This window comes from Callorhinus ursinus, unplaced genomic scaffold, assembly GCF_003265705.2.
Source record: "Callorhinus ursinus isolate GAN/ISIS: 27379988/994484 unplaced genomic scaffold, GSC_fseal_2.0 scaffold27, whole genome shotgun sequence".
In the NCBI taxonomy this organism is placed as follows: Eukaryota; Metazoa; Chordata; class Mammalia; order Carnivora; family Otariidae; genus Callorhinus; species Callorhinus ursinus.
The window spans coordinates 12882932-12907800 of record NW_027397089.1 but is presented as its reverse complement, the minus strand read 5'-3'; the positions used below and the strand labels follow the sequence as shown (position 1 = coordinate 12907800).

Below are 24869 nucleotides of genomic sequence, written 5' to 3'. Positions count from 1 at the left end.
ATTTTATCTATTTATTTGACAGAGTGAGAAAGACAGCACAAGCAAGGGGAGCAGAAAAGAGAGCAGCAGGGAGCCGCCCCATGCAGGGCTCAATCCCAGGACCCTGGGATTATGACCTGAGCCGAAGGCAGTCACTTAACCAATTGAGCCACCCAGGCGCCCGGCATAAGAGTTTAAAAGCTAAATCTATGTTAAACTCCTCGCAAGAATGAATAGTGAAAACTTCAGGGTGGTTCATTTATTCTGAGAATACTCTGTCCTGTGAGAACTCTGGTCTGTGTTTCGACAATTTGCCAAGCTTCTCTTGGCGACCCGTCCTCTTTACTTTGTTTTGTTTTATTTTGTTTTGTGTCTTCTCTTTATCAAATCTACGTGGAAAAACCACATTCAGGTGTAGTGGCCGTAAAACAAAACCCTGGAATCGGAGATATCTTTGTACTTCTGAATCACTGTGAGAAGAGGATACGCAAGGACACTAAGTATGAGCTGCTGGGCACCCGTAGCTCAGATTCTCCGGTTCAGGCACCGGCACCGGAAGTAGCCGGCCTGTTTGACTTCCGTTCCCAGAGTCCAAGCTCCTGGGGCTCGCCCACTGGTTGTCAGTAAAGCTCTAGGAGTTTGAGAGCATGGAGGTAGCGCGCCCTCCCTCGACGACGGGGAAGTTTGTGGTGGTCGGCGGTGGCATCGCGGGTGTCACCTGTGCTGAGCAGGTAGGCTGGCTTCCTCGACCCCGGAGGCGGCACCCTCCTGCCCTTCGCCCATGTCCCTCGTTAGTCGCTTCCTTTTCCCCCACCCCCGCACTCCTTGCTTTCAAATGATAGAGACTGCGTGGTGGCCCTTGGACGAAGTTCTTAGTACTGTCAAGCTTAGCCTTGGGCGTAGGGAGGAGTGGGGAGCAAGGTTTTGGGAGGGGAACCCCAAAGCTGACTGAACCAGACTCTGGTCCTAGTTACGTCAGAGCAGCAAAAGGGCGGGGCGCCTGGGTGGCTCAGTCGTTGGGCGTTTGCCTTCGGCTCAGGTCATTGCCCCGGGGTCCTCGGATCGAGCCCCACATTGGGCTCCCTGCTTCGCGGGAAGCCTTCTTCTCCCTCTCCCGCTCCCCGTTTGTGTTCCCTCTCTCGCTGTGTCTCTCTGTCAAATAAATTTTCAAAAATCATAAAAAAACAAACAGCAAGAGGGCTTAAAACTAACAAGTACTTGGTCAGAAAATTCAGCCCCCTTTCTTAATTAGCTGATTGAATTCAACTTCCAAGTAAATGCCAGGTCCTTAGTTCATCGTTCATCGTAAATAACTGATAAACTCTAACGTTTCCTCCTATACTTTCTCCTATATTTCTATCCTGTACAAGGTAGAAGAGATTTCATCTCTAGTAATGTATTGTAAAACAACAAGCAAGTTATTAAATGTAGGTGGGGAGTGCTTTTCTGATTCTAGTGAATAATCAGACCATATATATACACACACACACCAAAAAGACTAGATTATTTTGTTGTTATAAAGTAAACAGAAGCAATTATTGAAGTCACAGAAGAAGTGCAAGAAATTCAAGAGTTTTTTTTTACAAACTTTTAATTTTTAGGTGTGTTTTTTCCATTTTTTCACCAAGTAAACACCTATGATCAAGGCATTGTACTAAGGGCTGATTAGTTATGTATAAACAAAGCATGCTACCTCCTTTTTTAAAACACAATCTAGTGGAAGAGACATGTAAATAAATCATTCCAATTTAGGGGTGCCTGTGGAGTTGGCAGGGTGTAAATTGGGGAGGGGGAGTCCTTTTGTCTCAATACAGAAGGTTGGGTAAAAGTTCACCAGGTAGACAAGAAAAACCAGAGGGTGCTAGGGAGGAAAGGATATAATCTCAGATGGAAAAGCATGGCATTACCTGAGAGCAGCAAAGCTCAAAGTAGATGGTGTTTGGGGGAGGTGACCAGAGATGAAGGTAGGAAGGTTGACAGAGACCAGATCATAAAGGGTCATATAAGTCTTGCTAAGAATTTAACAAGAACTTGCAGATAGTGAGATGATTTGGAGTAGTGGCCTAATGTGGTCAAATGAAATATTTTGAGAGGTGATTTGTTCCAAAGTGTTTGGGGCAGGTGCAGCTGGTTAAAATGAGACTGGAAGGCCAATTGGAAGGTGAATTTAGTACTATAAAGAAATTTTGAGGGCCAGGTGTAGCAATGCAAACAAAGTGGGGAAATAAATTACAGAATATACAAAGAAAAGAAAGGTGGAGAGATTAGTAATATTATCAAGTATTATAGAAAGTTCAAATAAGGTGATGTTAAAAAGAATCTGATGGATTTTAAGGATATATAGGTGAATTGAAGATGTTCTCTTTTTTCCTTATTGAATTATTGACATTCAGTATTGTCTTAGGTGTATGTCATAGTGATTGGATATACATTATGAAATGGGCACCTCAATAGGCATAATTACCCTCTGTCACTATACAAAGTTATTACAGTATTATTGACTGTATTCTCTGTGGTGTACATTACATCCTTACGATTTATTTATTTTATAACTGGAAGTTTGTTCCTTTAATCCGTTAATATATTTTGCCCAACTCCCCTCCACCCCCAACCCCTTTCCACTCTGGTAATCAACAGTTTGTTTCCTGTATCTATGAGTCTCTTGCTTTGTTTTGTTGTTTAGTTTCCACAAATAAGTGAAATCATATAGTATTTGTCTTTCTCTGACTTATTTCACTTAACATAATACTCTCTGGGTCCATTCATATTGTCACAAAGGACAGATTTCTTTTATAGCTGAATAATATTTCATTGAATATATTTATACCACATCTTTTTTATCTATTCATCTATCACTGGACAATTAGGTTGCTTCCATATCTTGGCTATTGTAAATAATGCTGCAGTGAACATAGGAGAGCATATATCTCTTTAAACTGGTGTTCCGGTTTTCTTCTCCTAAATACCTAGAAGTGGAATTGCTGATTCATATGGTAGTTCTATTTTTAATTTTTTGAGGAACCTCCATACTGTTTTCCATAGGAGATGCACTATTTTACATTCTCAACAACAGTGTACAATCGTTCCCTTTTCTCCACATCCTCAAGAACACATGTTATTCCTTATCTTTTTGATAATAGCCAATTGGACAGTTGTGAGGTGATAGCTCATTGTGGTTTTGATTTGCATTTCCCTGATGATTAGTGACGTTGAGCATGTTTTCATGTGTTTATTGGCCATCTGTATGTCTTCTTTGGGAAAATGTCTTTTCAAGTTCTGCCCATTTTTAAATTTTTTTATATTAAGTTGTGTAACTTTTTATTATATTTTTGATATTAACCCCAATTGGATATGTGACTAGCAAATATTGTCTCCCATTCAGTACGTTGTCCTTTTGTTGATGGTTTCCTTTTCTCTGCAAAAGCTTTTTAGTTTGATTTCATTTGTTTGTTTTAGCTTTTTGTTTTACTTTGCCTGAAGAAAATGGTTCAAAAAATATTGCTAAGATTGGTGTCAAAGAGCTTACTGCTTATGTTTTCTTCTAGGAGTTTTATGGTTTCAAGTCTTATATTCAAGTCTTTAATCCATTTTGAATTTATTTTTGTATACTGCGTAAGATAGTGGTCCAGTTTCATTCTTTGGCATGTAAGCTGTCCAGTTTTCCCAACACTATTTATGAAGAGACTTTTTTCCCCCATTGTATATTCTTACCTCCTTTATCAGAGATTAATTGACCATCTATGTGTGGGGCTTATATCTGGGCTTTCTGTTCCATTCCATTGATCTGTGTGTCCATTTTTGTGCCAGTGCCATACTATTTTGATCACTACAGTTTTGTAGTAGGGGTTTGAAATCGGGGAGCATAATACCTCCAGCTTTGTTCTTCTTTCTCAAGATCGCTTTGCTATTTGGGGTCTTCTGCAGTTCCACACAAATTTTAGAATTCTTTCTTCCAGTTCTGTGAAAAATGCCACTGGTATTTTGATGGGGATTGCATTGAATCTGTAGATTACTTTGGGTAATATGAACATTTTAACAATATTCAATCCATGAGCATGATAGATCTTTCCATTTATTTATGTCTTCCTAAATTTCTTTTGTCAGTGGCTTATAGTTTTCAGAATGTAAGTCTTTTACTTTTTTGGTTAAATTTATTCCTAAGTATTTTATTCTTTTTGATTCAGTTGTAAATGGGATTATTAATTTCTTTTTCTGATAGCTCGTTATTAGTGTATAGAAACTCGACCACTTTTTGTGTATCAATTTTGTATCCTGAAATTTTACTGAATTCATTTGTTTATTCCGATAGTTTTTTGGCCGAATGTGCTCAGTTTTAATGGTGTAGTAGGGAAAGAAATAGAACTTGGTGGAGTTGAGGAACCAGAGTGTGATTTAAGAAAATTCTTTCAAGTGGCACCTGAGTGGCTCAGTTGGTTAAGCGTCTGCCTTCGGCTCACGTCATGATCCCCAAGTCCTGTGATGGAGCCCCGCATCAGGCTCCCTGCTTAGCAGGGAGCCTGCTTCTCCCTCTCCCTCTGTCTCCTGCCTTATGCTCTCACTCTCTCTCTGTCAAATAAATAAATAAAATCTTAAAAAAAAATTCTTTGAAGTTTAAAGTAAGAGAAAGGTTGTAGCCAGAGGAAAATCATGAAAAAAAGAGCAAGTTAAGCCTCTAAATTCTGTTGAAGCCAATACTAAAATGGTTTTGTTTTCCCAGAGTGTATACTGGTTGGACATTTGGAAGAGGCAGAATAGCAATGGCAAAGCACTTGGGAAAAGTCAGGCTAAGATTCTGAGTATTTATTAGTAAGGATTTGCTCTAATATTATCCTACTGCAGGGAAGTGAATATATTATTTTTAAAATAAATAGAAGTTCGTTTAACTGTTATTTAGGAAAATATTTTCTTCTCATTCTCTGCATGACAACTTTAAATTGGTATATAATGTAGTTTAAGTAAATAAGGAATACCTCTGTGTATCACTTTTCTTGTTCAGGAGGCTTTGTTAGTGTTTAGTGTAAATGTATTACTTGTTTTATCAATATCAGAGTTGGACATTACTCACCACTACCCCATAAATAAGAAGACACAGAATAATGGAGACCTTTAGATGAGGAAAAGTGAGTTTATAGTTTCCTAGGTTAATAACATTATTAAAATTGCATTATCCCTGTCTCACCCTCCAAGGAATATATATTAATACCTAAAGTACCTAAGTTATTTATCATATATTTTCTCCCAACTTTTTTTTTTTTAATAAGTTGGCTATTCAGTTTCCTTCAGAAGATATTCTCCTGGTAACAGCTTCTCCTGTTATTAAAGCGGTTACAAATTTCAAGCAGGTAAGAACTTTTGTATAACTTTCTTAGTATTGATGTTTTTAAATTTCAGTAACTTGCATAGTAGTGTAATTATAGTTTTTAAATGTTTAAAATGACAAATGTTCTTTTGATAGTCATTTTAAAATCAAAGCTCAAAGTTTAGAATTATAGTGAATACTGAAAGCACCCAAATGATGTTGAATTTCTAGTCCTTTATTTTCTTCCCATCTTTTCCTCCCACTCAGAATTACTTTTCAGAAAATTTTAAAGTTCTTTTGAGGAAAAATGTTATACAAATGTAAATATGAATACAAATATATTTGGATATCATTATATATATGTATATACACAGCTGTATGTGTACAGTTGTATACAGTTGTGCGTGAATAAATGTGTGTGTTGCAAATCAGAAAAGTGCTTCTTGGCCAATTTTACACTTGCAGATAATTAATGTTTCAGATGTGTAATAAGCATCTCAGAACACTTTGTAGTTCCATGAATTTACATTACACACATCATAACATTACATTAGGAGTCTGAAATCATTTGAGTCATAGTATCATAGAAGAGTGATCTCTAAACATTTTTAATGTGGTACCTCACATCAAAAAGTTTTGATTTATGTCCTAATATATGTATATTTACATATTATAAATTATGCCCATACTGTAGTGCTATAATTATGTTATAATGCCTATGCAAAATAATTAAGTAAATCTTTTGTTCCCATACTTTGGTGAAGAATACTACCATAGTCTTTAATACAAGTTTTCCCTTACATCCTGATAATAAAATAAAACTTTCTCATGTTGTAAACCGCTAAGACCAAGGGTAATTTAGTGTAATATGTTGCTTGTTTATAACCTACTTAGAGATACCTAAGATATCTTACTACCTAGGTACAGCCAAAGGACTTATGGGATTGAGAGAACCAGATAATAAATTATGGCTGTTAATCTCGTAAAAGAAAAAAAATATATATTCAATTATAGGCTCAGAGCACATACATAAGACAGAGATGTATAGCTGCGTCTTATAAGTGTTTTTCCAGAAGACTGAATTTGGTGTAACTGTTCCACGGTTGTAAGACCTGAGTTCAGTTTTGCTAATTTTGTAAATTTTGTACAATAGAAGAAAAAAATCTTGGGTTCTAGGCCTAATTTATTTACCTGGCTGCATAGCCTTGGCAGATCTCTGTATCTCAGTTGCTTCACTTGTAATATTAAGATAATACCTTCCTTGCTTAGGAAGTATTAAAGTTGTATATGTTGGGAGTTTAAGACATGCTAATATATATGGAAGTGCATTAGAGTAACAAATATTATGCAAATGTCAGTTCTTAAAATTCAGAAGTAGGAAATTGCATCCTTTTTATCATTTATTGAGCATTTATATTATATATCAACCAGTATGTTAGGTTGAGAGTATAGAACATACACAAAAAATCACTACTGGTTATCTCTGGAGTCAGGGGACAGCAGTAATGGTGGGATAGTGTGAGATTCAGAGAACAGTAAAGAGGCACATTTTATTTTGTATTAGGTACTGTTTGTTTAATGTTAAAGAACATGTTTTTGTGGCTTGTGTAATTTCTAAAGAGAAAAAAGATTAATAATAACTCACATTACTTCTGGAGTATTTACTCTGCACCAGACACTCTTCTAAATGTTTTAAATGTATTAATTTAATCCTTAAATAACTCTGTGAAGTAGATTCATATATTATCCCCACTTACAGATGAGGTAAACGAGTCACAGTGAGGTTGGGTAAATTTCTGAGATGTGTATAGATAGGTTTTGAGTACAGGCCCTTTGGCTCTATAGCCCTTATGGTTAATGAGTAGCACTTTCTCAGAATAATTCCTTTCTATTGGGGCAACAAATCTACAAGACATAGTTATCATACAATATGGTAATTATACTGATAGTGGCAAAAAAAATCAAAACTGAGGTCATATTGCAATATATGCATAATTATTTTTATAAATATATTATTAATGAGTGCCAAAGCCTGCCTTTGAGAATCCAGAAGGCTTTACATAGGAAGATGCATTGAAACTGAGACTGAAAGAATAGTAGTTTTTCCCATGTTTGTAAGAGGTTGAATAGAGGCAGGCATGTGCCAAAGTGCATGAAAGTATATTGCTATGTAATATGCTCTAACAGGTACCAATTCAGTGCTGCTGGAGTGTAAAGTGTGAGGTAGAACCAGTAGGCAGGGGCCAGACCATGAAGGGCTTGTATGCTATGGTATGGAATTGTATTTTATCCAAATTTAGATGATGCCAAACTTTTGGAGCATTTTCAGCAGGTGAGAACACTGAATTGGAGATAGAAATTTAGTATTCATCATTGTCTCAGTGTCAGCTGAGTCATATGCATGGGATGCAGTCTCCCAGGAAAAAATACATACAGTGAAAGAGCCCCACAGCAGTGTCCTGTGGAACACTGACATTTAAAGGGAGATCAGAGAGAAAGGAAGACCTTAAAATGGCCACCCTTATTAGTCTAGATTGAAGAGGAAAACTGTGAAAGAGAAGTATCCCTGAAGCCATGGAAGGCAAATGTTTAATTAAGAGGAGTGGTCACAGGACACCTGAGTGGCTCAGTCAGTTAAACGTCTGCCTTCAGCTCGGGTCATGATCCCAGAGTCCTGGGATCGAGTCCCGCATCGGGCTCCCTGCTCCGCGGGGGGGGGGCCTGCTTCTCCCTCTGCCTGCAGCTCCCCCTGCTTGTGCTCGCTCGCTCTTTCTCCTCTGACAAATAAATAAAATAAAATCTTTATTAAAAAAAAAAAAGAGGAGTGGTCAAAGGTGTCAGATCCAAGGGAATAGTCAGACAACACAAGGACTCAAAAGTGCCCATATCTAGTAAATCATTGGTGACTTTGAGACAGTTTACACTATCTTCAGAAATTAGTAGGGGGTAACTCTAAAATGACAGTAACCATAAACTTTTCTCTTTTGAAATTTAGCTGCAAAGGGAAAAAAGGTAGGGTGGCAGCAAATAGAGGACATGAGGACTAGCATTAAGTTGAGTTTTATTCTTTTAAGGTGGAAAACACTTTAGCATGTTTACCTGTTGAGATTAAGAAGCCAGTAGGAATGAAGATGAAGAAAAACAAGGAATATATAATAAAAGTCTTGAGGAGGTGAGAGGTGATGGGATATAGAGCACAGATTACTGGATTCACCTTGAAAATAGAAATGGGTCAAGGAAGGCAGACTGTAGCTGAGAAATGTATAGATGGTGGGAAAGAAGTAGTAAGAGTTCTTAGTAGTCTCTTTAAGCCTAGAGGTAAGGTGATTTGCTGGGAATGCAGAGGGTGGAATGTGTTTGTAAAACATTAGAATAATGAACTTTCGAAAAAATTACTGAGGGATGGAAGATGTTACTTGATGTTACTCTTCTCACTATGTTGACCCTTAAGCACCGATGGCATAAGAGCAACAGTGGCTAAACTGGACTAGAGGTCATTGTATTCTTCACTGCCACGCAATCAGTTAAATCAGTTAGAGCCAGTAAAAAACGTTTTATTAAATCCTGACTCATAAGTGTATGTGTTTTTAATACCTTGTATGATAAAATGGGGTTGTAGGCATAAAGCACTTGTTCTGCGCACAGTAGTGTTGTCTCAAGGAAAAGCAGTTGTGCTGTTGCTGAGTTGCAAGAGGAACTAATTTCTCTTTTACGGACACCAGCTTTACTTGAAAGAACAACTGACACACCATAGTAATTCATATTTGGAAAATGAGTGAAGTGAGCCTGTCACTTCAAGGAACACAGGTGATAGTATTTGTTGCCAACAGGACAAAATTAGAGCTTTCCAGCCAGAATTAGAGTTTTGGAAAACTCATTTCCTCACTGTGAGCCCCGTGGTACTTGAAGACTTTCCTGATGAGATTGTTGGTGATAGTAATGTGATCTTTTGATATTGTAGTGATATAAAATGTGTTAACATTGGGCAGATCTCCATAACTTAGGGAACCACTGTTGTCGAGATGACGAATGTGATGTTACAAGATCCATTCAAAGTGCAGAATAGACCAGTGGATTTCACAGTAACAGAGGATGAAAATTTCTTTGATATGGTTTCAAATTCTACATAGCAACTAATCTTTAAGAAAACATGTTTGTTGAGTTTTAGTGTAACATCAAAGAATATACATTCTCTGAAAAGGCTGCATATACTTCAACCAGATTAACATATTGTAATAGTTTGAATGGAGAAGCAGATCTTCTATTAAGACCAGACAGTAAAGATACTTGCAAAAATGTGAAACAATGCCATTCTTCTTAATTTCTTTTGTTTTGGAAAAATTGTTATTTTTTATTAAAAGGATATTTGTTTAACATGTATTGATTATACTTCTAATTGAATTAAATATTTTACATTTTTCTCAGTTTTCATATCTAATGTAGCAGATATCACTGGGTTTAACTCACATAGGCAAAAGTTCTTTGGGGTCCTCAGTCATCTGTAAGTGTGTAAAGGGGTCTTGAGACTAAACAGTTTGAAAACCACTAGGGCCATGTAGTAGGATTTCCCAGTAGTATTTAGGGGGCAGCTGAGGTCAAATGCCAGTCTGCAAGGTGTGGTCCTTCCACAGCAGACTGGGTATAGGACTGGAAAAAGCAGGCAGTTCAGTCTGTGGTTGGGGGTTTTCAGGGTAATTGATGGTTAAAGAAAAGAAAGCAAGGAAGTAAAAGTTTGGGCAAAACATGAGATGATCTACAGTGGAGTCATGGCTGCACAGGAAGAGAAGTGACTCCAAGAGGATGCTCTTGGGTTTAGACAACAGGAAAGAGTCTAAAGGCTAGATCACAATAAAGTTGGCTAGTAAGTGGACAGAGAAAACTGTGAGGATAAGGAAATCAACAAGGTGTGTGGTAAAAGTATGCAGAAGTGAGTAGAGTCAGCCCTCATTTTCCAGGCTAGGAGACTAAGGTACAGGGACCTGGCTGACTTGCCCGAGAGGTAGGACTAATATTTGAATTCAAGTCTTAAAATGTGGAGTTAGCCCTCTTTACACTGTATGTAGTGCAATTGGCCGACTTTGTTTTATGAATATGAAGTAGTGTATAAAAACAAATGAAAGTATTTTTATTATTTAAAATTCTTGAAATATTTTTTAAACATATATTTTTACCTTTCTGATCTAATACAGGTTTCTAAAGTATTGGAGGAGTTTGATGTTGAAGAGCAACCGAAAACCATGTTAGAAAATCGCTTTCCCAACATTAAGATTATAGAATCCGGAGTAAAACAACTAAAGAGTAAAGAACACGTAAGAGGATTTCTTTCTTTCTTTCTTAAGATTTTATTTATTTGAGAGAGAGAGAGAGAGCGAGAGAGAGAGAAAGAGCGCATGAGTGGGGGGGGGCTGGAGAGAGGGAGAAGCAAGCTCCCTGACGAGCAGGGAGCCCAATGTGGGACTCGATCCCGGGACCCCGGGATCATGACCTGAGCCAAAGGCAGATGCTTAACCTGGGCGCCCGAGGATTTCTTTCTTAATGTCAGCCCACTGTTCAATCTCGATGAGCTTTTGCCTGCTTTCTTTTGACCCCGTCTGTACCGCCACCACCACTAAGGTCCCTCGCATATAAAGTTTAGTGATTTATATTATTACTGGGAAAATTTATACTTGTGAGTTTATTATGATTATATAATTAGTTTGCATTTTAGGTTTTACATTTTACGTGAGCATTAACACTTACAGTGTCTACTATGTTCTGGGCACTATGTTAAGTGCTGGGAGACAACAGGAATATTACAGTGAACCTGCCCTGGGAGCGCCCAGCTTCGTAGCGAATATACACATGCACACGTATAACTATAGGGACATGAAAAGCAGTCACTGAACTCTTATCTAAGCTCTGATATTAGAAATTTGTGAGGACTTCATAGAAGGATAATATTTGAATGGGGTTTAACTCTTAAAGAATTAAGAGTTCTTAATTAGGGGCACTGTAGGAAAAGGTGGTGGCTTATTCAAAGGCCCAAAGAAAAGGAAAGGGGCACATGGAAGAGTGACACTGTCAGAGGGACTGCAGTGGGGACAAGGAAAGGAGATTGGCAGACGAGGCCAAAGAAATAAGACTGTGAAGAGCTGTTAACATCATACCAAGACATTTATTTTGTAATCAGTTAAGAAATGAAGAGATTTTAGGGGGAGGCAGGGTGATACCATGGATACTCTTTTAGGAAGGTAGATCTGACAGCAGTGTTGAGGATGAAGTTGGGGGGGAGTGAGGGCTGGTGGCCAGCAACCAAATCAGAAGGTGGTTGCAATCATCCAGAATGGTAGAAGGCCTGAACTAAGACGGGGACAGTGTAGTGGAAAGGACGGCCCAGATATGAGTGAGATTTCTACCGTAAACTCAGCAGGACCCAGTAACCCACTGGACACGGGACTGAATAAGGCGGGCTCAGAAAAGGGTGTTGTCAGATGATAACAATATCCTCAGATGAGCTTCAGGCAAGATGGGAAGTGGAGTTTGCCGTTGTTTCCCTAGAGCAGCTCTCATTTGTGAGTTCTCCCTTAGGGAGAAAACACACTTATAATACATTCAGAACACAAATAATTTGACAGGAAAAAATAAATAAGTACTGAATTTTATGAGAAGAAATTACTCTGAATCCTAAAACCAGGATAAATTTCTGATATTTATAGTAGTACATGTTCTATATCACATCCATGTCAGTTAATTTGCAAATAGAAGTGTGCTCAAATGTGTACTAATAAATTGTGAGGGAATTTATATTTGGGCGTTGAATAAATCAGAGTGCTGCCCATTACCATGCTGAAGTGTCCTAAATGAGATCATGTCTGTATTATTTGTCCTTTATATTCTTTAATGAATTAGAGATTGTGTTTTCTTTTCATATCTACTTCCAAAAATTTAACAGTAGCCAATGAAAAGAGTTCTTGTGTTTTTACAGTAGCTACATGCAAATTATTTTTTAGATTTGGTCAGGGTCTATAACTACTGTTTGCCAGATAAAATTCTAACTATATTATCTGCAGGAAGACTCGTGTAGAATTTCTATGTGCATTATACTGTGTGGATTATTGGCTTTCTGTTTTTGTTAAGCAGCTGAAGAGTTACAACGGGTAACAAATGTCTCAGTGGGTATCAAGTGCTACAGTTATGATTTGCCATGTTTTATAAATCAAACACATGGCACAATGTTAACCTCTAAATCACTCTGACAAAGTCTGGCATCTCTCAGTCATATGTACTTACAGATATGTACCTTCTAAAGGCTACTACTTAGATGTAGGTTTTCATTCAGTATTAAGGAACAAAAACAGTGGATCTCAAATATGTATTTTTAGACTCAATGATGCCATTAAAAATTAATATAAATAACTTTAAAGCCAGTACATGCTAGGATTTAAGGTTAACACATTTTTCACTTATATGAAAATATCCCCAAAGAGCATTTTTGCTGGTGAAGTGATTGTTATTTGTACTTAAGCATATAAATACTGTGTTTTTAGCACTTCTAATGTTTTTAGATAATGTACCCTTTCCTACCACACTGTACCATTAGAATTACTAGATCTTCCTACAGTAACTTCCACTGGGATCAGAAATATTCATTAAGGCCTGCCCCAGGTATAATATCAGAATGATCAATTTTAAAATTTCTGAATGTTTAGTTTTTAACTTGTGGTCAGCATACCTCCCTGAATATCATGAGATTCCTTAAGTTTTATGCAAAATCTGGTGTGACTGTACCTTCTTTTCCCAGGGGAGAAAGACTAGTTTTCACAGATTCCCAGAATGGTTCATGGCTCTAAAATGATGGTGAATGACTGGACTGAATGCATTCTCATGTTTACTTTGATTTGCAGTTGCTCTAACAAAATATTGAGTGCCACCAAGAGGCAACCTTAATGTATTTTTTGCTTTCCTCTTATTGAATTTTTAATTTTTTAAAAATATTTTATTTGAGAGAGTGAGCAAGCCAGAGAGAGTGAGCAAGAGAGAGTGAGCGAGCATGAGCAGGGGAGGAGCAGAGGGAGAGGGAGAAGGAGACTCCCCATTGAGCAGGGAGCCTGATGCGGGTCTCGATCCAGGGACCCTGGGATCATGACCTGAGCCAAAGGCAGACATTTAACTGACTGAGCCACCCAGGCACCCCGAATATTTTATTTAAAATGAAATTGTACCCATGGATGAATATGTTTCTCCTCTCCCCTTCCTTCCTTTGTGTTTTTACAGTGCATTTTAACAGGAGATGGCAGTCAGCATGTGTATAAGAAACTCTGTTTGTGTGCTGGAGCTAAACCAAAGTTGATATGTGAAGGAAATCCTTACGTATTAGGAATCCGTGATACAGACAGTGCTCAGGTAACATTTTGAGGTTGGTTCATGGGAAAGAAATGTGAATATTTCTTAGACTTTTCTATATTTGAATCAAAATATTCCACTTACAATGTTAATTCCTAAATTATAGAAGAGGTTTGTTTTATGATCCATAAACCAGAAAGTAGTTATAATGTTATTGCCAGTTTCAGTTTGGCTTTGGTTGATAATTTTTTTTAGTTCATGCTGATGTTCTTTGTTCTTTCCATTGTGCATTGTATCCCAGATATAACAACTAAGCTGAAGGTTATAACTTAAACACACATTCATTACTGTAATTTGGGAATATGTGATTTGCAATCTAAATAATCTTTTTCCAAAAAGGTAAAGCATATCCCAAACTTACTGAACTTACCGCTTAGCAAAAAAAATTTATATTCGAAGATCTTTGTGGTACAGAATCATGACAGAATCCCAGAACTGAAAAATTCATTTGGTTTATTGTTGTGCTCAGGAACTATAGTAAACTATCTCAGTAAGGTGAAACTCGGTGGAACCTTCTACAACTTCTGGTAATGGATTTCAGGGCTTTGGGGTTCATTGACCCTTCTTGCCAAGAAACTCTTCCTGGTTTCTGATCATAATATTCTGTCTTATCTTAAGCTCACTGTTGTAGTTCTATCTCATAGGGTCATAATTTTACATTTATTAATATTTTATATTCTTGAAAATTGATGTTTTCTTTTAGCCTGTTCTTAATTAAATAGGAATGTAGAGAAAACTAGAAAAACTTAATTATAAATTATAACTTAATTATAATTGTGAACATTTCAGGTTCCTGTTATCAAAGACTGAGTTCATAACTGTGTTCCAGCTAGGCCCTCTACATACATAAGCTAACTGCTTATGATAATCCTGTGTGACAGTATTACTCCCATTTTACAAATAGGAAACTGATGGAGAAATTAAGTTTTTACCTATACTAAAGTAGTTATTAAGTCTATCAGAAGTACAATTTAAACTCATGCCATTTATCTCCATGTCCAGTGTTTTTAACAGATCTTTCCTAAATTATTTACTGTCCTCAGTGAAGGAGAAACTAAAAATAACTTTTTTTTTTCTTTTTAAACAAGTCAATTTCAGTAGTGAGCTCATTGTGAGCTTTTTTAGGGGGCAGAGGAGGAAGGTGGTAGAGGCATCAATTAGTTGTCTTGTAATGATAAGAACGTAACGTTTTTTCCTGATGTTAGACATTATTGTGCCTGCTCCTAACAGCTTTATTTACATTATCTTAATGCTTGCAGAGGCCTAATGAGATAGAGTCACTTCTTGTTTCCATTTATAGTTGAAGAACTGGAGGCACAGAGGGGTTAAGCAACTTGCCCAAGTTACTAACTCCGGGCAATTACTAACTCCTAGAGCCAGGGACTCTTAACCACCAAGCTGTTGTGCTGCTCTTTCATGCAAGTTTTGAGTGTTGATGAATTACAGGGAAAGTGTCAACTGAAGGACTAGGTGAAAAGGAATAATATGTAGGATACAGATCAATGTCCTGTTAGTAAATTGATTTGATCAAGGAGTTAGGAATGTGATGGACTAGAGGTCATGCCGCTTGCTGGAATTCTGAACTACTCTAAATGTGATGACCTAAAAGGCAAGGAAAATCAGCGATATTGCAGCTTGGGTGAAACAGAGAGCATTTGTAATATTGGGAGGGTGCATCCTGGCAGAGTGGGAAAGTCGATTTATTTTGTTCCTTTGTAAATCAGATAAAATTCCTACATTTTAAGAATATTATCACTGAAGCCTCTTGCTTCAAGTTTTGCCCACTACTTACAGAACCCTGTCTCCTTTTCTTTTTAATACAGGAATTTCAGAAACAGCTTACTAAGGCTAAAAGAATAATGATCATAGGGAATGGCGGCATTGCACTTGAACTGGTGTAAGTATATATTTTAAATCCTATTTAAACACTGCTCTGTGATTCATGTGATTATTGGCAGACTAGAAACATCTTGGTATTCTGAAATTCCAAGATAAATGTAATTGGTTTTCATATATTTTCAAGGAAAATGTCCACTTTCTATTTTTGGCTTTCATGGAATTCATAGTTGCAGAAATGTCATTGCCAAACATGAGTTTAGGGAATGTTTTCTGTCTCAAGGGGTCACACACAGGTGACTGGAGAGGTGTGACCCATAGAGGTGTTTGGTAAGCATGTACTATCTTGAAAAACAATTTAAATGTGCACAGTTTTAGAGATTTCTAGTCACAGCCCCCACCACTTTTTATTGTTTATACCCATCCTGCTTCACTCATTTATATAGGTACCTGTCTGGCCCATGACTCCCTATTTGAAGTCTGTGGTACTCTCAGCTCTTTGTTTTTTGGAAGCTGGAAAATGGTGAATGCATAAATTAATATAAAATACTATCTTAAGATATTTCAAGTTCAAAGAACATTGAGGAATCAATATCCTGCTATGGTCTACAGAGCATAGATTTTCTTTGTGATTTTATCTTCCAGCAAATGGCTGACATGGAATAGTCTGGACATTTTCAGGCAAGAAAGTTGAGCCCAACTACAAAGAGGACAAATTTGTATCAAAATGATGAATTTGCCAAAGCCCTGTCCATTCTAACTCTTGTACTAGGTTTTTGCTCCTTTTTCTGACAGGGTGGTGGATCCCATTGGAAGCATTATAAGAGTTCCTAAATTGCCTGAGTACTAGGGTTGGCAGTCATTCTTATAATTATGAAGTTTGTGGCACTATGGAGAACTGCAGAGAAAAACAAACAGAAACTAGAGAGTCAAAACCAAACAGGGGCAAGAGAAAGGAGGCACGCGACAAATTTTGCCCTCAGAGATAATTGTTATTTGCAAATACAGAGATTTCTATTCAGACTTTCAGAATTGCTCTGAGTAACTTTAATATTCCTTTTAGGTATGAAATTGAAGGCTGTGAAATCATTTGGGCCATTAAAGATAAAGCCATTGGGAATACTTTCTTCGACGCAGGAGCAGCAGAATTCTTGACTTCAAAACTCATTGCTGAAAAACCAGAGGCTATAATTGCACATAAAAGAACTAGGTATACAACTGAAGGTAAATACAGCATCTTGTTCATTAATTCACAGATGAAACTGTTTAGCTTTTTAGCCATATAGAATAAGGCTATAAGAACATTGAGCAAAATATTATAGTTGAGAAACACAAATATAGATAATATTTATTTCTCTATCTTATGACTTAGATTTTCCAGGATTTTTTTAAATGACACAAATATGTATAATTAAAACTGGAAATTTAAAGTGAATTAAATGAACCAACCCCATCTGCATCTTTGCAAACAGATGATACAACTGGACAGGAGCTAAGATAATTTTACAAAAAATGAAATGAATTAAAAAAATACAGGGGCACCTGGATGGCTCAGCCAATAAGCATCTGCCTTCGGCTCAGGTCATGATCTCAGGGTCCTGGGATAGAGCCTTGCATCGGGGCTCCCTGCTCAGTGGGGAGCCTGCTTCTCCCTCTTCCTTTCCCCCTCCCCTCAGCTTGTGTCTGTGTGTGCACGCGCACGCGCTCTCTTTCTAGCAAATAAATAAAATCTTTAGAGAAAAAGAAAAAATACAACAAACCTAGTTTTTTATTTTAAGAGCTTTTTTTTTAACTTTTGGCTTATACAGTTCGAAAAGAATTCTGTAAGTCTTGAGGGTGCTAAAAATTGACAAAATGTTTAAAAACAGAATGGCTAATTTTTTTATTGAATTGTAACAGACTACAGTATATTAGTTTCAGGTGTACAACAGTAGTGATTCAGTATTTTTATACATTATGACTTGGTCCACTCAGTAGGTTTAGTTACCCTGTCACTGTGCAAACTTATTACAGTACCATTGACTATATTTCCTGTGCTGTATTTTACAGCCCCATGACTTACTTATAACTGGAAGTTTGTACTTCTTACTACTTTACTCTTCACCTATTTTGCCTGCACACCAGTGCCTCCCCTGTGGCAACCACCACTTCTCTATGTCTGAGCCTGTTTCTGCTTTATTTATTTTGTTGTTTTAAAATATAGTTTATATTTAATAAAATATAATAATAAAAATAATAAAAACCAGAGGCTAGAATTGCACATAAAAGAACTAGGTATACAACTGAATAAAAATATTTTTTCTTAGTTTAACTTGCATGTGTTTATTTAAAATAATTTTACTGAAGTATAGTTAACATACAGTGTTATATTAGTTTCAGGTGTACAATAAAATGATTCAACAATTCTATGCATTTCTCAGTCTTCCTCATGATAAGTATAATCTTAATCCCCTCTATTTCATCCATACCCCCATCCACCTCCCCTGTGGCAACCACTTAAAGAGTCTGGTTTTTGGTTTGTCTCTTTATTGTTTATTTTGTTTCTTAAATTCCACATATGAGTGAAATCATATGGCATTTGTCTTTGTCTTTGACTTATTTCACTTAGCATTATACCCTCTAGGTTCATCCATGTTGTTGCACATGGCAAGATCTCATCCTTTTTTATGGCTGAGTAATATTCCGTCGCATATATACCCCCACATCTTCTTTATCCATTTGTCAGTTGATGGACACTTGGGATTGCTTCCATATTTTGCTTGTTGTAAATAATGCTGTAGTTAACATAAGGCTACACATATCTTTTCAAAATAGTGTTTTTGTTTCCTTTGGATAAATAGCCAGTAGTGGAATTACTGGATCATATGGTAATTTTTTTTTTTTTTGGTAATTCTATTTTTAATTTTTTGAGGAAACTCCATACTGTTTTTTACAGTGGCTGTACCAATTTGCATTCCCACCAACAGTGCATGAGGGAACTTATTTCTCCACATTTTTGCCAAGACTTGTTATTTCTTTTCTTTTTTTGATTCTAGCCATTCTACAAGTGTAAGGTGATACCTCATTGTGGTTTTGATTTGCACTTCTCTGATGATTAGTGATGTTGAGCATCTTTTCATGTCCCTGTTAGCCAGCTGTATGTCTCTGGAAACCTGTCTGTTCGGGTCCTCTGCCCATTTTTTATTTTGGTTGTATTTTCGTTACAAAGTTGTAGGAGTTCTTTATGTATTTTGGATATCAACTTTTTATCAGATCTTACCCTTCATATTAACATACATTTATATATATATATATATATATATAACATCCCCAAAACACACTGTGTTTATACTCAACACTTGGTTGAAAGATTATCCATTGTATAGCTCTATATCACAAAATATTAAAATAATAAAGTAATACAGGTAACTTAGTTCAGTCATGCTGTATATATGTACGTATGAGAATCACAATATTGCCTAAAAGCTTGAGAACACAAGTACATGTCTCTGCCTGGCAGTTTTTAGGTCATTTGAATTTTGAGTTGAGTTTCTCTCTTCAGGAAGAAAACAAACCAAAACTGGTGCTGGTAATATGGGCAGTGCCTTGGGACCTGATTGGCATGAAGGCTTGAATCTTAAAGGTACAAAAGAGGTATGTGTTCATATACTAATTAAACCTAAGATGCAATGTTAAATTCTTAAACCATTTGTTAAAGACTGGTCACAAATAAGTCAAACAACTGCTAGGTCACTTTACTTAAAATCCAAAATGCTAGGACAGACAGGACCAATGGCACTTGGCCCAATTCCTTACCACAGGTAAGTGAGTATTCATTCATCTAAAACTGATTCGTGCCCTTCTTTTTAGTTCCCCAGGCAGAGAGATTTCCAGGCTCGGACTACAGTGAATATAACTGTCCTATTTTAAATTAATCTTTTCTCAAAGGTCACTTCACATGCATTATAATATTTTGAAGATTATTAGATGAATTCTAAATAAAATACATATTTAACACCCTAAATGGATTAACAGATGACTTGCTTTTACTTTTATTTATTAGATATTTGTTTTTAAATAGTTAAAAGGCTCTGATATTTAAATACTGTAAGAAGTATACATGGAGTCCTTATTACTGTGTATGATTTCTTTTCAGCCTTGGGTAGTTTGGAGGAGCTGACTTCATGGCATATCTAAAATCGCTTCTTCCTGCATCTTCAGATCCAAAGATTAATAGTATTTTTAACCTGAGAACTTCAGCAGTTTGGTTCACTAAACATTATCTCCTTTGTACTTGGCACTTTACTGAGGTTCTCAGATATCACAGTAAATCGGCATGGACTTGCCCTCAAGAGGTTTTTATAGTCTCTAGCAGTGTAATTTTTTAACAACTATATTTGTAATTATCACTGAGGCTTATACTTGCTTAAAGCATGCCCTGCCAGTGCAACTGGTTGTTTTCTTAAGTTCTGAATGGATTTCTGCTCACTCCCTTCACACACAGAAATTGAGAGGCTTATTTTGGGGCATCCAGTGTATTTCCATTTATATTATAAGAATTATTTTTTCTATATGTTTCTATAAGTGTATTGTAACTTTTTATAATCATTAGCAACCTAAGTCATTTTTTGGGGAATTGTATGGTGACCAGTATTTCTTTAGTTTTCTCATAAGATTCATATTGAAACTATGTGTGAAGTAAAGAAAATCTACCTTCAGGAAGAATTTAGAATTTCTAAGAAAAAGTCCTTGCCTTTTCCCAGAGACCATTCTAATCAGTCAGTGACAACTGATAAAGGTAAGTAATAAAATAAGGAAAAAAATACAATAACCAGTAATTTAAAAGGAAAAAAACCTTACTTAATCTTACTATATTAAAAAACTTTAATTTCCATATGAAATTTAAACATAAAAAGTAAAAATGAAACAATAATGTAAGTCATTTTATTTTCATTACTTAGTCTTCAAGTTTCCTAATAGTTTGTATTCAGCTTTACATTTTACATGGGGCTCCTGGTGCTTTGACCACCAGAACTCTGTGCGTCAATCAGAATATCTTGCAGCTCAAAACAGTTATCAACTAAAAAAAACTTCGATACTCTCAGAAGATGAAGTGACTTCCCCAAAATCAAACAGATTGAAAATCTGTAAACTTGGGATTAAGAAACAGATCTAATCCCTCTTTCACATTTCCTGTGAGAACTAGCATATAAGACATTCCACTGTCTTTGAATTCTTTGAGTCTTTCCATGGGAAAAGGTAGTGATGGAGTTGGAATATGAATAGTAAGGGAAAACACTGAAAAGTGAGTAGTCTATTTGGACTAAATTCTCAGTGGAGTATAATAGCTTAATAGTTTTAAAGAAATAATTTATAAAGTGATTGTCAGTTTAAAATCATTTTGTTGGAAGTTCTTTGTCTAAATTTGAAGGAAAAATGTTTAGAATGCCGTAATTTTGTAAGTATACTGAAAACAAGGAGATAATGCTGATTGCATTATAATTGTTTAAGCAAATGTGCCTTATAAAATTATTAAGAGGTACATTTTAAAGTCCTCTCCTGCTTTTTTCTTTCACTGTTCTAGGCGTTATATTCACATAATGCTAATGACAGCTGGTGATGATTACATTTGAGAGTGAAGGTGTTTTGTTTGTTTGTTTGTTTTAAAGAAATATGGCCTGTATATGTGGAATTGACTAATGAAAAGATATACGGCTGTGATTTCATTGTCAGTGCTACAGGAGTTACACCAAATACAGAACCTTTCCTCTGTGGCAACAGTGTAAGGTGAACTATTTTGTCCTGCTATGAATATTTTTAAAGTAGTATGAGATTTCTAATTCTCAAGCATAATAACTATTCATTGTTTTAGTGTAAAACTATAACTTAAGGAAGCTGAAAACAATTTAGTTTACAGTCATGTTTTATTTACAGTATTTCGTATTGCCTAAAGTCCTTAAGCAGTAAACGTCCCAGTGTAAGTGTCTTCATAAATAGGACATAATGCACAATTCATTTGTCTAAAGGTTGATGATTCTACTAGAGAAACTATCTTGTATTTTCTGCCTTTTAGCATTTGAAGCTCAGAAAACTGAGGAATATTGTAATTACGAGTGGGGTAATCATATGGTTACTGAGTGTTCTTGATCTTAAAAGTCTACGAATGTTTTGGTTGGTCTGTCCTAGTAGGATTTTGATTCCCTGGAAATTCAGCTGAGTTGTCTAAACTTGGCAGCTGTTTTTTACTCGCTCACCGAAGACCAGCATAACGAGGTGTAAAAATTTGACTTGTTCTTTCACTTTAGAACAAAAGACACCTTTCATTTTTCTTCCCATGTATGCTTATCAGGAATGTTGTTTAGTTTGATCTAGGAGAAGACGGAGGCCTGAAAGTGGATGCTCACATGCACACGTCTCTCTCTGATATCTATGCTGCGGGTGACATCTGCACCGCATCCTGGAGGCCCAGCCCGGTGTGGCAGCAGGTAAGCCGGCATCCACCATCACACCTTGTATCAGATTCCATCTGACGGTACAGGAGTGAGTCACTACCAGCAAATCCAAATTTCTGGTTTTCCCACTTTGCTACTTTAAGTAGGAGGCTATCCTAGACATTTAAAAAAAAAAAAAAATGTTTCCCTTTTGGTAAATTCTATAGTGATGGAACACACTGGTATGCCTTGTAATTGAAAAAATTATGGGCTATGACTTTTTCATCTTCAAATACTTATCAGCACTGTCCAGTGGAACTCTGTGATGACAGAAACGTTCTATACCTTTGCAGTGTCCAGTCAGGTAGTCACCAGCCTACATGTCTCTGTTGGCACTTAAGATGTGCTGAGTGAGACTGAGGAACTGAATTTTAATTTTATTTACATTTAAGTTTAAATAGCTCCCTGCGTCTAGTGGCTACCAGACTGGACAGAGCAGCTCTAGATGAATAAATAACATACTGAGGTATAAACCGTATAGATGATGACCCCTTGCGATCCTGATGACCCAGTTCTGTCTCTGTGGGAATTATGACTGAAAAAGTTTCCTATAGTGAACAGCCTTCCTCAGCTGAACAACTCCGTCCATCTGGATGTCCACATCCTCCTGCCCTCACGGTGCTGCCCGCCTCCTCACGGTGGAGCAGAAATCCTTGAGGAAGATACTTAGACCTCGGCCGTAGGCGAGGTGGTCTTAGGAGGAGTAGAGACACAGGTAGATGTTACAGATAAAAGAACCAGGCAACACTTGGTGAAAGAAGTAGCGGAAGGGCCAGATGCATTCTAAGAGGCCACTTCAATACTTTGCGTGTTTTTACAAACAGAAGAGTGCTTTTGGCCTGTTTCTAAAGTGCTAGCTTGTTTTCAATTTTTTTCTGTAATCATTCTGTGGCGTATCTGTCTTCAACTCTCAGGAATTGGCGTTTGTGGGATTTTTTTGAACACTTTAAACCCTCTAGGATAAATTATATCCTTATTACGTGTCATACTCTGCTATAGGCAATATCCAAAAATAAACAGCTGTCTCTTGTTTTAGACCTCGTGTCTTCATTTGTAGGAGCAATAAGTAAGTACACTAATTAGTTTTCCATGATCCAGGACCCAAACTGGAGGGACTCAGAGGCTGGTAGACATTAAGTAACAGTGTAACACTGCCGGCCGCCTCCATTAGCCATTCTCGAGTGTTGTGCTCAGTTTGCTCTGCTCCCTTCCCACAGACTCCCTTTCACTTCATCAAACCAATCCTGTTTATACACAGGAGACGGAATTGAAAAAATCTATCCATTCTACTAGAAATGATTGTGGTAGTATTTTTGCACACAAAAGGACATTAGTTACACACAGGGGTGTAGGTTAGCTTATTTAATTTTCTCAATAGCCATGGAATAGGTGGTGTACATTTATGTTTCAGGTGAAGAAGTTAAGGCTGTTAATAAAATAAATAAAAATGAAAAGTTAAATATGTAGAAGAGTTAATGTCTTGACTTTCACAGCCAGTATTCTATCAGGGATTTCTAAAACTTTGTAGAAATAAACATACAGTAAAGGAGAAATTAATAATGTAAGGGAAGAATTTAAAATTCCCAGCATCAGTTGCTGAAATCTGATAAGATTTCCTGAGGCTGGACAACCAACTCATACATCGATTTAGCACCACAATCTAAGGATTAGGAAGAAGAATGAATTTTTCAGTGATAATTTGTCAGCTCTACTGATGATGATGAACTTACTCTGAAAAAGGAGACTGGTTAATTAGTAGTATTCTTACCTGGTATACCCTGAAATGTTGTATTTATATGTAATAGTTTATTGAAACATAGATTTGGTATTGTCCTTTAATTTTAAAGGCAGTAATATCAAATAGCAAAATCAAGTTTGGTTAGTGTGGATTGGTAACTGCTTCTATGGCAGAGACAATCGAACTAGTCCTCTAGCTCGCTGATCTAGCCAATCTCAAGGACTGTCAACAGTGAACCCCTTTAAGGAATTCTGTAAAGTATTGTTAAAGTAGAACAATGAAAACTTTTATGTCATAACATCTTTTTCTTTCAGATGAGGCTGTGGACGCAGGCTAGACAGATGGGATGGTATGCAGCGAAGTGCATGGCTGCAGCTAGTTTAGGAGAATCTACTGACATGGACTTCAGCTTTGAACTTTTTGCTCATGTAACAAAATTTTTTAACTATAAGGTAAAATAGATAAGCAAATTAGTGCCTTTTTCTGATTGTTAGTCTTAAACCATCTAAATAATTATTTTACAAAATTTCTTGGAAATCAGTACCTGGTTTTTTTTCTAGGCTTATTTCCTGTTTGAGATTCATTCTTGCTTTGTGAGGGGAACCAATAGCTGTCATACTCAGGGATGAACCCAGTGCTTTGCCTTGCATATTCTTCATGACTCTAAGCTGATGCAGTCCAGATCCTAGATATTTTTAATGTTCAGAGATTGTGTGGTGGTGTCATCTGTACAATAAATGCAGTGCCATTCAAATGTTTTCTTTGGGACACTCCCCAATTTTTGTGAGATTTCTAGAGTAACAACCTACTATAACTACATATAGTGTTTCCTTTTTGGACTCATTAGAATCATGTTTTTATCCTCACCTATAGGTTGTACTGCTGGGAAAATACAACGCACAGGGCTTAGGTTCAGATCATGAATTAATGCTGAGATGTACCAAAGGACAAGAATACATCAAAGTTGTCATGCAGAATGGGCGAATGATGGGAGCTGTCTTAATTGGTGAAACTGACTTAGAAGAAACATTTGAAAACTTAATTTTAAATCAGACCGATCTTTCATCATATGGAGAAGATCTGCTAGATCCAAATATTGATTTAGAAGATTATTTTGACTAAAAAAGGCATTTCAAGAACTACATAAAGTTCCAAAAAACACAAA

The 24869-nt window shown here is 36.6% G+C and overlaps 1 protein-coding gene across 4 annotated transcripts; it reads left to right on the top strand.

The window, feature by feature from the left end:
• The first annotated feature begins 535 nt into the window (after positions 1-535).
• Positions 536-24826, top strand: LOC112830062 (pyridine nucleotide-disulfide oxidoreductase domain-containing protein 1). 4 transcript variants are annotated; one of them, XM_073877875.1, is made up of 12 exons: positions 536-710; positions 5241-5321; positions 10468-10587; positions 13532-13660; positions 15484-15557; positions 16560-16720; positions 19038-19129; positions 20138-20273; positions 21145-21257; positions 21838-21960; positions 24019-24132; positions 24578-24826. In XM_073877875.1, the coding sequence occupies exons 1-12, from the start codon at positions 627-629 to the stop codon at positions 24824-24826; spliced, it is 1476 nt and encodes a 491-aa protein (XP_073733976.1). In that variant the 5' UTR covers positions 536-626. The 4 variants fall into 4 exon arrangements, with proteins under 4 accessions (XP_073733976.1, XP_073733977.1, XP_025735502.2 ...); XM_025879717.2 differs by having other exon boundaries at positions 537-710; positions 24019-24156; XM_073877876.1 differs by lacking the exon at positions 24019-24132.
• The last annotated feature ends 43 nt before the right edge of the window (positions 24827-24869 follow it).

What these genes read in the sequence shown, in the direction of transcription:
- LOC112830062 (XM_025879717.2), top strand. Translation starts at nt 627, where the DNA reads ATGGAGGTAGCGCGCCCTCCCTCGACGACGGGGAAGTTTGTGGTGGTC. An exon ending in GTGATACAGACAGTGCTCAG is followed by an intron (nt 13,661 to 15,483) that starts GTAACATTTTGA and finishes TTTTTAATACAG; the next exon opens with GAATTTCAGAAACAGCTTAC. An exon ending in CTTTCCTCTGTGGCAACAGT is followed by an intron (nt 21,258 to 21,837) that starts GTAAGGTGAACT and finishes AATGTTGTTTAG; the next exon opens with TTTGATCTAGGAGAAGACGG.